At 43.4% G+C, this 18,021-nt stretch overlaps 1 protein-coding gene across 1 annotated transcript in view; it reads right to left on the bottom strand.

Moving 5' to 3' along the window:
* Window positions 1-1,542: 1,542 nt before the first annotated feature.
* LOC147115225 (collagen alpha-1(XXI) chain-like) overlaps window positions 1,543-18,021 on the bottom strand; it is a 42,403-nt gene continuing 25,924 nt past the window's right edge. The window contains exons 5-8 of the mRNA XM_085993992.1: window positions 15,056-15,281; window positions 11,848-12,021; window positions 2,562-2,639; window positions 1,543-1,554 (exon numbers count right to left, since the gene is read on the bottom strand). Of these exons, the coding sequence (XP_085850118.1) occupies window positions 1,543-1,554; window positions 2,562-2,639; window positions 11,848-12,021; window positions 15,056-15,281 (490 nt within the window). The remainder of the gene's footprint in view (window positions 1,555-2,561; window positions 2,640-11,847; window positions 12,022-15,055; window positions 15,282-18,021) is intronic.

Genomic DNA, 18,021 nt, shown 5'->3' with positions numbered 1-18,021 from the left:
ATCCTGCTATCCTGGCAAAGCCACATGCACGCTCATCCTGCTTCTCTCTGGTGTTGGGGAAGGAAATGTAGTCCCTTCTCCTATTGTAGAGAGCCTCTGTGACCTCCTGGATGCAGCGATGGACGGCGAACTGCGAGATGTTAGCTATGTCTCCTGTTGCAGGCTGGAAGGATCCGCTGGCGAAGAAATTGAGGGCAACGGTGACCTTGACTGCCACTGAGAGCGCCATGGTCACCCTGATCTGAGGCTGGAGGTCTGGTGGCATGAGGTGGCAGAGTTCTGTGACCACCTCCTTGGTGAAGCAGAGCCTTCTAATACACTGCTCCTCACTTAACTGGAAGTAGGAGAAGTGCTCTCGGAATACCCTCGGAGGGTAAGGCCTCTTGTTGAGAGCCCTGATGGCCCTCCTCCTCCCTCTGGCCACATGTTCCAGTCTTTCTCGCTGCCTCCACTCCCTCTGCCGTAGATCCTGGAGGGCGAGGTTGACTGCCAGTACAGCCCCCATTAATGTAACCAAGTGTAGCGGTTTGATTTTTTTAAGAATAAAAGTAGCTACTTTTTAGTTCCCGCAACACTCCTGATACAAAATAACTGTTGCACAATGTGAAACTGACAAGAAAGCACTGAAACTCCACTAACCTACAGCTGCGACTCAGTACTCATGATCCCTTTAAATAACGTTCCTGGAGACGGCTTCCAGCTGCTTCACGCCAGCTCTCCCTGTTGCTGTTTGGTCGAGGCACTAAGGTAGGTGGCGACAATCAATTTCGCAGATCGGGCAGCCAGTGAGCTTCGCACACTCACTGATGTCACGATATGCCTGGCGGCGCAACGGGGGGGGGGGGGGAGGGGGAGGGGCGGTGCCAATTTGCCATGTGGCGCTGGATTTGCCTCGCCCCGGTGCTACTGCATCAGCACCCCATTACCGCCATCTGCTGGCACTAATGGGAGGCGCTAAGCTACCGAATTTTTCCCCCCAAAGTTGGAGGAAGTTCTTGGAGGGTTGTAGGACTATTGGTGGTTAGAGAGATAGGGAGGGGCGAGGCCATCGAGAGATTTGAACAGGAGGACTAGAATTTTAAAATCAAGGCATTGGTGGACTGGCAGCCAATGTAGTTCAGCACGCACAAGGGTGATGGGTGAGTGGGATTTGGTGCGGGTTTGGATATGGCCTGCCTATGAAGCACTTTGGGACATCTTTTATCATTCTGTTTTCTTTCTCCCAGAGACTGAATTGCATTGAAACTTTTTGGGGGCACACGAGAGGAAACCAGTCAAAGGAGTAGCCAGAGCTGTGCGGAGGAAGGTGGCAGTGATGCTCACTCTGACTCCCAGGGCTACAGACCAGATCCGGAAAAAGTTCAACGACCTGAAAGGAGCAAGCACGATAATAATGTTGACACGATAGCAAAATACTGCAGATGCTGGAAATCCGAAATAACAACAGAAAACGCTGGAAAAACTCAGCAGGCCAGCAACATCCGTGGAGAGAGAAACAGAGTTAACGTTTTAGGTCGAAGACCCTTCATCATAATAATGTTGTCACTGTTGTTTCTAGGAGGGAAAAAAAAGAGAACACAAGGTCTGGGAGAGGCAGGCCACCAGGATAATCTTTGACATCAGGCAGCTCGCGACTTATGAGAAGCGGGAAATGGAGCTGCTGGGAAGACGCTCTGCTTTAGCTGTCAGTGAGAGAGAGAGAGAGAGAGGTGGGACTGTGTCAGCTGCAGCTCCGGGTGTGTAAAGCATTGCTGGCACCTGTTGCAGTAGTTAACTGTGTACATCCGCCAAAAAAAGTCCATAGTGTTGCCGTCTCTATCTCCCTCCCCTTTCTGTGTGGTGCACACCCATTCTTTGCTCCTTTCCTCTTTTTCTGCAGATCATTCACATGACAAAATTATTAAGTCTGCAAAGGAGATCGACCCCATATGACACAAATAAGTCGCAAAACAAATGATCCTGGCGAGCGGACAAGGCTTTAAAATAATGGAAATATTGAATGATGGAGGCGAGTAAAGTCTGCACTATTCTGTGAGAAAAGTTCAGTTGTGGCAATTAGGTTAGTGAACAAAGAACAGGGCAAGCAGTGGGGAAGTTTAAAGGAGAAATGTAAATCACTTAACATTAGTCATTTGTATTGCCATGGCTGCACAATTTGTCTTCAATTTCTTTGTTTTTTCCAGAGTTACGGTAATTTAATAACATGGCTCCTGTTATTTTAGCAGATGAGTTAGATAGGTTAAAGCCTGTGAAAAACAACAGTAGAGGAATGCCAAACGAACAGAGTGAGTGTTCATCTGCTATTATAGCAAACAGACTCTAGACTCCTATCTTATCGACATGATCTCTGCCTAGCATTTTATAAGCAGAACACTAAACAGCTGGATCACGTCATCGTACATTTAATGTCGCTCTCTCTCTTTTTATTCAAAAATTATTTATAAAGTTGCTGAAAAATTATTACGGTCAAATATTCAAGCAATAATCTCGGTATAAAAACTGTTAGGTGTAAATTAAAGTAGTTTGCCAAGCACAGAACTAAAATGCTCTGTTTTACTCACCACAGAAGGGATTTCACAGGCAGTCTCCCGATCACTTTGCTGTGGGTCACAGTAGAGTCTAAGCTTCTGTATTTCTATCTATTTAATAAAAATTAAAGAAAACATCGGTCATGAAGAAAACAAGTAAACAGACTCACTGTTGAAAATGGTTTGTGTGGACCAGCTCAATGCAATAACATGTTGATAACTGCAAACATTATTTGACATTATTAGTTATTTAAATGTATGGAAATTAGGTGTTATACACTATAAATGTTAGATATGTTATGATTACATTTATATGGTTAATTCATGCTCATTGTTTGCAGGAGGAGCAACTGTGTATTTACCTGGCTGAAGGATATTTTGGTTTTGGAGAATGGAACATTTTTCCAGTTTTTGCACCCTGATCCACCCCCAAATCAAATCGAGTACTGAATACCAGTGAGGACGATGGTTCCTCTGGGGAGTACAGCCAGAACCAAGTCCATGGCACCACGGGTGGCTCAGCTGTACAGGGTGGGGGAGGAGGAAGGTCGGGAAAGCAATGGTGATAGGAGATTTGATAGTTAGGGGGGACAGACGGGCGTTTCTGCAGCCGCAGACGTGACTCCGGGATGGTATGTTGCCTCCCTGGTGCCAGGGTCAAGGATGTCACTGAGCGGCTGCAGGACACTCTGAGGAGGGAGGGTGAACAGCCAGAGGTCGTGGTCCATATCGGTACCAACGATATAGGTAGAAAGATGGATGAGGTCCTGCAGGCAGATTTTAGGGAGCTAGGAAAGAGATTAAAAAGCAGAACCTCAAAGGTAGTAATCCCTAGATTACTCCCGGTGCCACGAGCTAGTGAGTATAGAGATAGGAGGATAGAGCAGATGAATGTGTGGCTGGGGAGATGGTGAAGGAGGAAGGGCTTTAGATTCCTGGGACATTGGGACCGGTTCTGGGGGAAGTGGGACCTGTACAGGCCGGACGGGTTACACCTCAACAGAGCTGAGACCAATGTCCTCGCGGGGAGGGGGGGGGGCGGGAGGTGGTAGCTAGTGCTTTTGGGGAGGGTTTAAACTAATTTGGCAGTGGGGTGGCACCAGGATGTAGCATTAGAAAGGAGAAACAAGGTGCACAAAGGATTGGGAGGGACAGATAGCACTAGAGTAAGAAGTAGTACGCTATTAGGTGGGGTCAGACTAAGAGAGAATACAAGGTCTAAGATAGGTTTACAGTGCATGTGTGTGAATGCACAAAGTGTGATAAATAAGGTTGGTGAGCTGCAAGCGCAAATAGAAACATCATAATATGATGTCGTAGCGATAACGGAGACCTGGCTCAAAAAAGGGCAGGATTGGGTACTAAATATTCCTGGATACAAGGGCTGAAAAATTTGGTTGATTTGCACCTCCCGTTAGCACCTTAAGAGGGCACTAACAGGGCGCAAAGCAACTAGTGCTTAGGCACGGCGCCACCAAAACTTCCCGCGAAATTCAGTGGGAGGTTAGCGGCGGCGGTAACTGTTAGCGCCCGCGGCGGTGCGCCACCGGCGATTACGTTATCGCCGTGCGCAGCGCCCCATTCGTGCCCCGGCCGTGATCTTTGGTAGTGCCCCCGACTTACCTCCGGATGCTATGTCCGACAGGGTCAAGGGGGTCTACCTGTGGCTGGGCCACCTGCCAGCACCTGCTTCCTCTGCCATCCCCGGCCTCCTCTGCAGCCCCCCCCCCCGCGGGGTGTATGCTGCACTCCGTGAGCCTGGCACTTCTCTTGAGTGCCGGGCTCTTTTGCTGGCACTCTGATCCCTGGTGGCTCAGCTGGGACACAGGTTGCGCTGTTCAAGGCCCCTCCCCTTTAATAAGGGGAGGAAGGCCTGCAGTACCGCGGCACAATGGGTGTGGCGCTGCCCCATGTAGCGCCGCAATATACACTCGCAGCGTCCCAAGAGAGAGGCGGGGCACTTCCAGTAGCGCCCCACCTCCCTCTTGGGGCGCTACCAGTGAATTTCCGGCGCAGGGTGCTAATTTTTTCGGGGCGCTAAAAGTAGCACCCCGGTGAAGTTAGCACCCCAAAGGGGGTGCGACCCAATTTTTCCCCCAAGGTGTTCAGGAAAGATAGGGAAGAAAAGAAAGGAGGTGGGGTGGCAGTATTGATTAAGGAGAATATTACAGTGCGGGAGAAGGAGACGATGTCCTGGAGGGGTCAAGGACAGAATCTATTTGGTTAGAGTTGAGACACAATAGAGGTGCCATTACAATACTAGGTGTATTCTATAGGCCGCCAACTAGTGGGAAGGATAGAGAGGAGCAAATTTATAGGGAAATTACAGAGAGGTATAAGAACTATAGAGCAGTGATAATGGGGGACTTCAACTATCCTAATATAGACTGGGATAGTAATAGTCGGCAGAGAGGGGGAAGAATTTCTGAAGTGTGTTCAGGAGAACTTTCTTGACTAGTACGTTTCTGGCCCAATGAGGAAGGAGGCATTGCTGGATCTGGTTCTGGGGAATGAGGTGGGTCAAGTAAAGCAAGTGTCAGTAGGGGAACATTTAGGGAACAGTGATCACAGTATCATAAGGTTTAAACTAGCTATGGAAAAGGACAGGGAGCAATCTAGAGTAAAAATACTTAATTGTAGGAAAGCCAATTTCAGTGGGTTGAGAATGGATCTTGCCCGGGTAAATTGGAATCAAAGATTGGCAGGCAAAACTGTAATCGAACAATGGGCTGCCTTTAAAGAGGAGATGGTTCGGGTACAGTCAAGGTACATTCCGACAAGGGGGAAAGGTAGGGCAACCAAAGCCAGAACTCCCTGGATGACGAAAGAGATAGAGAGTAAGATGAAGCAGAAAAAGGGGGCGCATGACCGATGTCAGGTTGAGAATACAAGTGAGAACCAGGCTGAATATAGAAAGTTCAGAGGGGAAGTGAAAAAAGAAATGAGGGGCAAAGAGAGAGTATGAGAATAGATTGGCAGCAAACATAAAAGGGAATCCAAAAGTCTTCTATAGGCATATAAATAGTAAACGGTAGTAAGAGGAGGAGTGGGGCCGATTAGGGACCAAAATGGAGACCTATGCATAGAGGCAGAGGGCATGGCTGAGCTACTAAATGAGTACTTTGCATCTGTCTTTAACCAAGGAAGAAGATGCTGCCAAAGTCATAGTCAAAGAGGAGGTAGTTGAGATACTGGATGGGATAAAAATAGATAAAGAGGAGGTACGAGAAAGGCTGGCTGTACTTGAAGTAGACAATTTACCAGGATCAGATGGGATGCATCCTAGGATGCTGAGGGAAGTAAAGTTGGAAATTGCGGAGGTACTGGCCATAATCTTCCAATCCTCCTTGGATAGGGGGCTGGTGCCAGAGGACTGGAGAATTGCAAATGTTACACTCTTGTTCAAAAAAGGGTGCAAGGATAAACCCAGCAACTACAGGCCAGTCAGTTTAACCTCGGTAGTGGGGAAGCTTTTAGAAACGATAATCCGGGACAAAATTAACAGTTACTTGGACAAGTGTGGATTAATTATGGAACGCCAGCACGGATTTGTTAAAGGCAAATCGTGTTTAACTAACTTGATTGAGTTTTTTGATGTGGTAACAGAGAGGGTTGATGAGGGCAATGCAGCTGATGTGGTGTACATGGACTTCCAAAAGGCATTTGATAAAGTGCCACATAATAGGCTTGCCAGCAAAGTCGATGCCCATGGAACAGTGGCAGCATGGATATGAAATTGGTTAAGTGACAGGAAACAGAGGGTAGTGGCGAACGGTTGTTTTTCGGACTGGAGGAAGGTATACAGTGGTGTTCCCCAGGGGTCGGTACTAGGACCACTGCTTTTCTTGATATATATTAATGACTTAGACTTGGGTGTACAGGGCACAATTTCAAAATTTGCAGATGACACAAAACTTGGAAGTATAGTGAACAGTGAGGAGGATAGTGATAGGCTTCAAGAAGACAGATAGGCTGGTGGAATGGGTGGACTTGTGGCAGATGAAATTTAACGCAGAAAAGTGCAAAGTGATACATTTTGGTAGGAAGACTGAGGAGAGGCAATATAAACTAAAGGGTACAATTCTAAAGTGGGTGCATGAACAGAGAGACCTGGGGGTATATGTGTACAAATCGTTGAAGGTGGCAGAGCAGGTTGCATATCAACAGCAATTTCCAAGCTAGCTCTCAAGATGGCTTAGGATGTTGAAGTTGTCAAAATCTTGAGAAAGGGATCCTGGGTTTCATAAATAGAAGCATAGAGTACAAAAGCAAGGAAGTTATGATGAACCTTTATAAAACATTGGTTCAGACTCAACTGGAGTATTGTGTCCAATTCTGGGCACCGCACTTTAGGAAGGATGTGAAGGACTTAGAGAGGGTGCAGAAAATATTACCAAGAATGGTTCCAGGGATGAGGGACTTCAGTTATGTGGATAGACTGTAGAAGCTGGGGTTGTTCTCCTGAGAGCAGAGAAGATTGAGAGGAGATTTGATAGAGGTGTTCAAAATCATGAGGGGTCTGGACAGAGTAGATAGAGAGAAACTGTTCCCATTGGCAGAAGGGTCGAGAACCAGAGGAGATTAAAGGTGATTGGCAGAAGAACCAAAGGCGACATGAGGAAAAACTTTCTTACGCAGCGTGTGGCTAGCATCTGGAATTCACTGCCTGAAAGGTTGTGGTAGCAAATTCAATTGTGGCTTTCAAAAGGAAATTGGATAAGTATCCTGAAGGAAAAAAAATTGCAGAGCTACGGGTAAAAGGTGGGGGAGTGGGACTAGCTGAAGTGCTCTTGCAGAGAGCTAGCACAGGCTTGATGGACTGAATGGCCTCCTTCTGTGCTGTAACCATTCTATGATTATTCTATGAGTATGTGTTTAGACGTAGGCTATAACCCCTTTCAACAACGTGATTAAACATCAACTTCATAACGGCATTCCCTGCCACACCACTTTGGCATTTCCATTTCCCACTCAAGCATTTGTGCAACCTGACTTAGGCCAGCCAGGTAGGGCTGAATTCTGGGCAGTTTGTTCATGGACTCACACTCAACAAGAACCAGGCTGAGTCTGTCAAAACTCACTTAGGACCCTTACAGCCAGCACAGTGGAGAGAATTGTTGTCTCACTACTCTAGTCTGGATTCAACCACAGAGTTTAGACAGACTCAGCCTGGTTCTTGTTGAGTGTTAAATATAATCATAACGTATCTAACATTTATAGTGTAACACCTCATTTCCATACATTTAAATAATTAATTTTTAGACAATTATTGTCTCAGTCACAATTGTGTTTTCAATCACCCTTTTCCATGAACGGAGTCTTGCATCGTTATCTTGGTCTCTTCCACTGGAAATCCAATTCAAGATCCAATATATATCGCTTGCTTATGGGACTTTATGATGACGAGAAATAACATTATTTATTTATAAAGAGGATGCAATTGTGATCTTTACACTGATTTTTAAGATTTTGACAACTTCAACATCCTAAGCCATGTTGAGAGCTAGCTTGGAAATTGCTGTTGATACGCAATTCATAGCTAAATTGTAGGCTACCAAAAGTTTCGAAGAGAATGTACGCCTGCTGGTTTAGCCACGATATTGCTGCCTCTAGTCTGTGAACAAAACAGGAAATTCTGGCCCTCAGCATGGGCCAACCAATGTGAAGGGAGCAGCATTACATCTTCTAAATCAGCTGCAATTGGAAAGCAGTTAAGCATCTGAAATAGCACAAGGGAGGAAAAGATTGCTGATTGCTCATCAAAATTGCTGTAGATTTGGGAACTAATGAGTGAGAAAAGCCAGTTTGACTGGCCAGCAGCTGCAAGCTCTTGTGAAAGGATTCGGGTAGAGAAAGCATTATTTAAAGGTACTGATGACCATCCCTGAAAAGTGCCAGGCATTGGGGGAGGTAGCTTAAAGCCGGCAACACCAGTCAGGATCTGGTTGACTCATATGCAGAACCCTGGCAATGCACAGCCCAGGGAGGTTTAGGGCCACCAAAGTCTCGGCAGGTCAATGAAAGCTTGCAGCCTGCCAACATACTTGTTTCTTACACTAAAGAATCATATAGAAGAAATGGTATGTTAAGTGCTACACTCTGAAACAGAACAGGGGCAGTACCATGGCAAAAGATACTGACATTGTTGATATGTCATTCAGTTTTATCAATACATTTTATATACTCAGTGAGGGTGAATTTCTGCGGGGTTCTCCCCCCCAATGCCCCCCACCCCCAAATGTATGTATTCTGCCGAGATTGTCTTTGTGATTGTTCAGAGTAATTAACACCAAAATATGGACATTGATGGTGGTGGAGGAAATGCTGAGGGCAGTGTGGCATAAGCTGTTCTGGTTCAGTTTCTTTGGTACAAGTGAATAGTAGGGTTCTGTACACCAATTGTCCAAGCTGCACTAGTGTTTCTGCAGCTACTTCCTCACTGTAGGTGTCTGTGTCCTGGTCTAGCCTTGATTGCGGATGACCATCGTACTCCTTCAATAGTTAGGCTTTTTTGTATAGCAAAGTTATGGGAGCATGCAGCACACAACAATGACCTTGGGTGGGTGGGGTTTATACTGTAAGGCACCTTTCATCTGTCCAGTCATATAAAACCCTACTTCAAGATTTCAGTAGTACAATCAGTAATGATTCTGCTATTTGCAGGAGCCTGATTGTGTAGGTGTTCTGCTTAGGTCCATAGTTGGTGTACAAATGGCATTAACCAGCACTGAAGGAAGTAACCTTGGTCTCCCAGGAGCATTCCTTGCACTCTACCATCCCCATCAAACAATGGGTACACCAATGATTGTTTAAAAATAAATGTAAGATGGGATTCGGGCTGGATTTTCTCAATGGGGAGCTTTTGGAGGTGGGACTCCCACTTGTCAGGTTTTAGTCCCACCTCCATCGACTTGTGGCCAACCCATGCTATTTTCCCTTGATTGACCTTGTTAAGTCCGCCCAGCAGGCTTAGCAGGCCAATTAAGGGAAAGCCAGTTACTGGTGACGTCAACGAGTGACGTTTCATCTGTCAAGTGCTTTTGACAGATGAATTGTCATCGTTTGACAGCTCTGTGAAGCTGTCAAACACTGACAATCTGTCTTCTAAGTTGAGTCTTTACTCAAGACTCAATTAGAAAGCCTTCCTGACCAGAAAGCATTTGAGAATGCAGCAGCCATTCTGCTTTCTCTGCCAGTGAGATGAGGGACTCCCGAGACCTGAATGGATGAAGCCTGGAGGAAGAAGCAAAGATAAGAAAAGCTTTTAAAACACTCAACAATTACCTCACACACTTACCTCTGCACACATGCACCCATCACTCACCTGCACACCGGACATTTCGGCCCCACCGACCCCCGCAGACCCAAACTTTAGGGCGCAAAATAGGGATTAGCCAAAAAACTGCCTGTTAACAGGCAGTTAATTGGCACTAATCCCCTTCCCGCCTCGAGGAGGCGGCTCCCAGCGCGGGTCAGGTACCCACCTCCTAGGAAGATGGCACGGAGGCGGGTTGGGGGCAGGATGGGTACTCGCCCCCAGATTCTGCCATTAGGGGCAGGAACCTGAATGGCTGCATAGTGCAATCAATCACCCCTTGTTCTAATGGAAAGCCTACAGTTCAATTAAATTGTCTCGGCCTCCCATTCACAGCAGTATTGAGCACAGTGGGCAGGGATTGGGAACAGTGTGTTAAGGCACATTTCCAGTTTTACTGCCTCTTCTCCCCAGATTCCTACTGGCAGAACCATATACATTGACAGGAATTTCCAGGCTTATAAAAGAATCCTAGGTGAATGCACAATTCTTTGATCACAGAATATGGAGCCTTTCTGTACAATATGGTCAAGCGAAGTGACTTCTATTTTGAGGCAGTCTTTTATATTACATTATTAGAAACAGAATCTAATGGTTTATGATAGCCACCTAGAATAAGAAAAAAATGCTCAAATTTCACCATGTTCAGAAAAAAAACACTGAATAAATGTTAGGAGGCCAATTTCAATCCATCAGAGGGACTGGCAAGAGTTTGCAAGGCTACCCAAGGGATGGAAAAATTGAAAGTGGCAAGATAAAACTTGACTGTGAATTTTTATATTAGTATTGCATCTAAAACCGGCAAGACATTCTCTTACACTTTTCTTTTTTTATTTTGTATTGTTAACCTACATGCTGCATAGCACCAGCATAACCATTCCCATCTTTAACAAACGTATGGAACAAGCTGCAATCGCTACATATGGAGCTGGCAAAACACCAAAAAAAAAAGACTTCTGCTCGGTCTTAGTGAATTGGCTCCAGTTCAGATTTTTAAGTTGGTTTGGCCTAGGTAGACATGAAGCTACTGACTCAAAAAACCTGGATCCAAATCACTTAATTTGAGAAACTAGTCTGCAGCACTTCGGAAAACTTGGCACAACTCATAGGAAACAAAGGAGACTTCAGGAATAGGAAAACATCATTTGGTCCAGCAAGCCCACCACTGCTTTTGATTGATATCAACCCCATGGAACCAAAGGCTTCGTGGGGAAGAGAAGAAAATTGGTGAGAAGTAGAAAAGGTTTTTAAAAAAATGAAAATCCCAATGAAAATCACTTCCAATTTTAACAACCGTTTAACCCCGCTTAATAGGAATCGTTAACATCTGTAACAGTCTTTAAAAAATTCCTTCAAGTAGAGATGAAATTAAAATAAACTGAATCAGTGCACTATATCATAGAATCATAGAAATTTACAGCACAGAAGGAGGCCATCCGGCTCATCTTGTCAGCGCCGGCTGACAAAGAGCTATCCAGCCGAATCCCACTTTCCAGCACTTGGTCCATAGCCTTGTAGGTTACGGCACTTCAAGTGCACATCCAAGTACTTTTGAAATGTGATGAGGGTTTCTGCCTCTACCACCCTTTCAGGCAGTGAGTTCCAGACCCCCACCACCCTCTGGGTGAAAACATTCTCCTCAACCTCCGACCAATTACTTTAAATCTATGCCCACTGGTTATTGACCCCTCTGCGAAGGGAAATAAGTCCTTCCTATCCACTATCTAGGCCCCTCATAATTTTATACACCTCAATTATATAACACAACCAATTTTCCAAACAACCCGAGAAATCCAAATAACTTAATAAGTCAAAGTATCCTAATCCTCCTTGACTTTTATCAGTACAGTTATTATATACTGAGCACCTGTGTTGATGTACATAATCATTTTAAATAATGAAAAGAATTACTTCCACAACGAATAGAGACAACTATATCTAAAAGTAATTAATTTCGACTAAATTCATGTAGTGACATAAGCAGTACTTAGATCTTTCACTTACGGATACAGATGTCTCTCTTTTCACATGTTTGGCCACTTGGGCCTTTCCATTTATGAAAATAGGAATGACTTGCTCAAGACGTCTATTCTGAATTTGTGTGTCGTCTAAAAAGCAGGTGACTTCCATTTCTAGTACCAGTAACCTTAACTGATGCCAGTCTTCATCAAACAGTTTCTATTGAATAAGACAGAAACACTTTTAGGTTATTTTGAAATTGATACTCTGAAATCTTGCCTCTCCTTTGTGTGTCTTAATGCCAGGTCTGAGTTGAGGTTCAGGGCTCTCTTTCCATTTATTTCCCACATTTTGCAATTCTGCATCAATAGCTCTTGATTGTCTCAAAAAGCTCTTAACAAGGTTTCCCCCCTCCATCAAAAAGTTTTCCTTTCATCCAATTTAAGACTCGAAAGAAAATATCCCTCTATTCAGATTTTTCAGAATTTTTAACAAAAGATTCCATTTATTTCCAATGCACCAGTTAAATACCTTTCCAAAATATGGAAAACACTGGATTATTTTTAGTAGTAGAATTTATAAATGGGACTATAGCCGACAGTTTTCTTTCATATATGAACATGGTACTTGTCATTATGGTTTTTAGGAAAATATGTGCAAATGCATCAACTGCCATCACTTTATCTCATTTGGCAAATCAATGTTAGCATGAAATAAATAAGATTATTGTCAAAAAATTCAAGATCTTTAACCACCATATTTCAAGTAAGGGTCTTTTTTTTCTTGACGCCAAGAAATACAAGTCTGCATTTTTACATTTTCCACACAGTACGTTTACTTTTAGTCGGAATCTTGGAACCTCTGCAATGGTTTCTTTTCACAGCTGAAATGGCCCATTACTGATTTTATCTGGGGGTGGGGTCGGATGGTGAGGTGAAGGGTATCAGAGCTGGGGAATGGAACATTTTCCCACTTTGGGCACCCAGTATTAGTACTGAACACTCCAAGTCAAGTTAAGTGGGCAGGTACAAAGAAAAGCTCCATGTACCTTAATTATTAAACGACACACTGTAATCCCAACTTCATTACAGCACCCACTATGCACCAGTGTGAACTTTTCCACTTGCCACAACAGCAATGTTTTTTTTAAATCTTGGAATAAAAATGCCAAATTATGGACAGTTGGAAGCTGTGCATCCATGCATGTCAAATTAAGGACAACAGCATGCGGTTGATCTATGATGCAACACCAAATGCATTTCACGTAGGAACTTTACATTGAGATGAAAGGAGATTTTCATCAATCAGCCTGAGTTATATTTAAACCAAGATGTGTTAGCCCAATGCATGAATTATTTCTTTCAATGCAATGGCGTAAAGGTTCCAGTCCCAGCAGTAAAGTTGGAGAACCAGTGTGTAGTATGCTTAATACAAAAGCAAAATACTGCGGATGCTGGAAATCTGAAATAAAAACAGAAAATGCTGGAAATACTGAGCTCCACTCCCACCTCACCGTCCTCGGCCTCTTGCACTGTTCCAATGAAGTTCAACATAAGCTTGAGGAACAGCACCTCATCTTTCGATTAGGCACTTTATAGCCTTCTGGACTCAATATCGAGTTCAATAATTTCAGACCATAACCTTGGCCCCTATCTTTTTTTTCCTTTTTTTTCTCTCTCTCTCACATGGCAGCTGTCTTTCATTCTGCCAGTGTCATTTACACTTCATCTAGCGCCATCTTTTGTTTCTTAACTTGTTCCATTGCCATCTCCTTTTGCCTTGCACTATCATCCCTTTTGTCTCTTAATCACTCCTGCCTTCCATTCTATCACAGACCTTCCCTTTAGTTCTTTCCTCCCCTCCCCCCTTTCCCTGCCCCTGCACTTGCTTAAAAACCTGTTCTATCTCCAGCTTTTTTCCAGTTCTGACAAAGGGTCATTGACCTGAAACATTAACTCTGTTTCTCTCTCCACAGATGCTGCCTGACCTGCTGAGTATTTCCAGCATTTCCTGTTTTTATTTGTAGTATGCTTAATGCTTGCCGACTTTCAGGTGAGCCAACCTCCCGTGATTGCCCTAACTTATTACTCAGATTGAGTCCCCCTCCCGACTGGGCCCAGTATTAAAACCTTGCCAAAGTGGGGTGGGAAATGAAAGAATGTTGCAAAGATTTAAATAGATATAGGCATTAAAGCTAAATGGCCACATAGATGTTGTCCATAGAGCTGCTGCTCATGCCAAGTACTCCTATAGCTTTACAGCTCTTCCATTGCTAACCATTCCTACCCATACTCCAGCAGACCACACATTCAATCTGCAACTTACAACCAAAAACCTTGGCATACTCACATCTTCAAAAGGCTTCGCACATAAAACCATTGTAACACACCTAACTATTGTGGTCATTTACTGACACAGGATGGGCTGTGCGTTGAGCATATGTTGCTGTGTATGTATTCCTTCAACTTATAGCATCTGAAGACTACTACAAAAGATGGCACAAAATACCAGAGAATAGACCCAAAGTGGAGGAGGTCTCAACAATTATAATCCTTGGTTTCTCTTGGAGGAGGTCACTCTGGACATCCTTGCATATAGGAGCATGAAGGGAATAGGCCACGATGAGGCAGCAAGTTTCCCCCAAGCTCCAGGTTAGCACATCCAGTTCTTGCATCCCGAGTTACAGCAGGAGCATGCCGGTAGGCCTGCAGATCTTCATGGCCTACATTTTTGCCAAATATAATCAAGCAAGGTATGTGCCTATTACTAAGAAGTTTACTTATTTATCACTGCAGTTATCAAGAAAATCTTTGTAAATTGAAATAGTGTTAATAAAATTTATTGCATTCTGCAAATACGTAAGAGATAGATATTCGTATTGGGTGGTAGCGCAAAACATTTATTTTAGCGCAAAACGGGTGGTATCACATTGGCTGCCCGTTACATACCTAGCCCGATACACAGTGCCAATGGATCTGAATATTGGGCAGTGCATATAACAGGCAGCCGATGCAAGACCGCCCAGTTTGCACTACTGCCCAAACCAAATTTCTATCCCTTATATATTTTCCTTCCTGTGCTATATAGTTTAATAGTTAATCACCAAATGTATGTATAAACATTCAACCTCCAAAATAGATTAAGATACATTTGATAACTTTATAGGATCATGCTCAGCCTGCTCCATTTATTTAGTGTAAGATTAAAAATATTGTACATGAAGCATTAAGTCAGATATAGTAAGAGCACCAACCTCTATCTTGCCATCGTTAAATGCCACAGTCTGGATCTCATTGGCCAGACTGGTAGTAGAAAAGTACACGGCCTGTTGTTCACCATCAATTGTGACAGCTGCCTGAATGATTCCTTCTTTAGACAGGATTCTCCATAAGTCAAATTTCTGCTTGTTAGTTGGACTTTTTAAACGTAGGGTGGCAACAAATACATAAGAAGGAGGCAGGCCTTCTGGAAATATGTCTCTGGAAATATATAAAAAATATGATTATATTTCATATACTCAAACCAACAGAGGAAAATGTGGGCTCTGATTTCATAATTGCACATCTGCATTTTTCACAGATACCTGCCATAAATAAACCAAGAACTTTTGTATAAACTTTTGTGTCCTAGCAATGCATTTAAGGCCCATGACTGTTCTTTTTTGCATTCTTAAACTCTTGCTTCAACTTATTTGAAACCTAAATTATTAGGAACATAGGGCCCTAATTTGCTGTGACAGGGCATCTAACGGCGCCTGCCGTTAGTTAGACTTGCCCTTGCGCGTTTAGGTTTTTACAGTTTTTGCACGGCAAGTTGCTGAAAGTGTGAGCTGGTAACGTTGCAGCAAGGGAAACAGGGCATCTGGGACCCGAGTGAACAGGCCAAGTGACTGTGTATCTCCTTAACCAATCAGATTGAAGGATTGTGAAATTAACAGTGCAAGGTACGAGAAGGAAAGGGAAATTAGAGTGGGTGAATTCAATGCCAAATCAGGTACGGAAGGCGAAATAAAGAGAGGGAAAGAAAGATCAAATTAAGAGAGCGAAATAAAGAGACAGAAAGGAAAAGTACATTTTTTTAAAAACCTGAAGGAATGAGGCTTCACAATTGCAATAATTAATTTTCACTGCCAGAGAGGTTGGTTGGCAGTAATTAACACTTATCACATGTTAAAAGGGTATTTAGACTGAAATGGACAAGACTTAACTTTCTGTGGTGAGTTTAGTTCGAATCTACCGCGCAAATACAGCAATTTCATCCAGTTCAATGCATTTCAATGGTGAGGCAGACAGCAAGATGCCGTTTTTGCGATGCGAACGGCAGAGCGACACAACTCGGACAGCAACTTTTGGATATTTGAGTTTAACCGCGCATCTGCCCCTCGCCTGATGTTGCTGTACCATTTGCGCATAAATAACGCCGAGCGCCATTAACCTCACTGTTATTTTGATAGGAAAACCTGGGCTACTGTTACCAAATTGCCAGTTTGGAAAAAAGTGTAAAACTCTAGCGGGACGATACAAATCAACATATGAAAAGGACAAGAAACGACCATCAAGCCTTCCTTATCCCCTTATCCAGTCGACAGTGCAGTCTCACACACCATGTGCCCACCCCCTAACAATGCTATCCCATGGGACAGGCAAAAATAAACAAAGGAATAAAAATCTTTTGCCAATTTAGAAAAAACTGAGAAATTCCTCTCCAACTTGCGATGACAATCAATTAAGCTTCAGGTGCTCAATGACTCTTCACAAATCACAACTAACTAGCAACTGATCATCTGTAACTGGAAATGTCCTCCTCTCTCAGGAATCTGTCAAGCTCCCTTTTAACGGAGTGTAGCGACTCCATACTCACCACGTATCTTAGCAGTATGTTCCAGAGGGCGATGACTCTCTGTGAAAAGAAATACATCCTGACATCGAACCTCACTCGGGATGACCTCTAATTCTACCATCGCTATCCATTATAAACAATGTGGGGGTGAACAAGGTCTTGGACGGTAGTGCATAAAGGACTAATGGAAAACAAAATTGGACGGGGTGTAAAACAGGCTACCACCCAAAACTACTTTCACCCGCCCCCCAATATTTTTTAGTCAATAAAATAAAAATGGGTCTTATGTGAAAGAACCCTCTAATTGCCAATATAACTCAGTTATTTAGGTTCAAACTGGTAAAGGTTGCGACTTTCCTGTCAGATCATGCTGAAAGCTGTTTTATGATTAGGTGAAATGATATACAAGTACACTACTTGCACTACTTAGCACCAAGATGCAAAAAGCTAAAATTGTGTTTCAGATAGGAAATGAAATCTATACAGAAAATGAAACTACACTTATAATTCTGAAAAGTACTTGCAAGGATACTAACATAATCATCACCATTGACTCCAGGTAATCTGGTAATGAAATAATCTCTGGTCTGTGCACTGAATTTCACTGAAACAATCCATTTAATATCCATTTCCACTATATACAATTCCTGAAGAAACATTAAGGGGGATGAAATTCGTCCTGGTTGGAAGAGCAAAGCAAGCGATAGCGAATTGGCGGCTCGTTTTACACTCTGGCTGGCTTTCTTTTCCACAACTGAAAAGAAAATCATGCAGGGAGCATAAAATGGGCTGTAAATTGTATTTAAATGCAACATCAGTCCATTTAGGACTGAGATGAGGAGAAATTTCTTTACTCAGCAGGTTGGGAATCTTTGGAATTCTCTACCCCAGAGGGCTGTCGTTGAGTATATTCAAAACAGAGATCGATAGATTTTTGGACTCTAAGGGAACCAAGGGATATGGGGATAGGGCGGGAGAGTGGAGTTGAGATAAAAGATCATGCATGACCTTAGTGAATGGCGGAGAAGGCTCGAAGGGCCGAATGGCTTACTCCTGCTCCTAATTCTTATATTCTTATCATGATCCAAACACTAAAACTCCCAGTTATCCATTCTTAAATGCCTATTGATATAAATCTCATCAACTTACTCCCAATTTTGTAAAGACATTAGTATGTTTTAGAACTGGAATGACTTTGCTGTAAGATGTATATTTTGGTTCAGTATTTTCCATTGTGTTAGTTCAGATTTAATTGTTAAAGAAATGGCTACAAACATTTGCAGATTAGCTATTTTTATCTGGAGACTGTAGGAATTCTGATCCAAGAATAACATTTCCTGGCAAACTAGTTATGCTTTTCAAAGGATTCAACACTACAAC

The sequence above is a fragment of the Somniosus microcephalus genome, chromosome 7, assembly GCF_052327205.1.
Source record: "Somniosus microcephalus isolate GS21.2 chromosome 7, FLI_Smic_1.0, whole genome shotgun sequence".
Lineage (NCBI taxonomy): Eukaryota > Metazoa > Chordata > Chondrichthyes > Squaliformes > Somniosidae > Somniosus > Somniosus microcephalus.
This window is presented reverse-complemented; position numbering and strand designations above follow the sequence as displayed.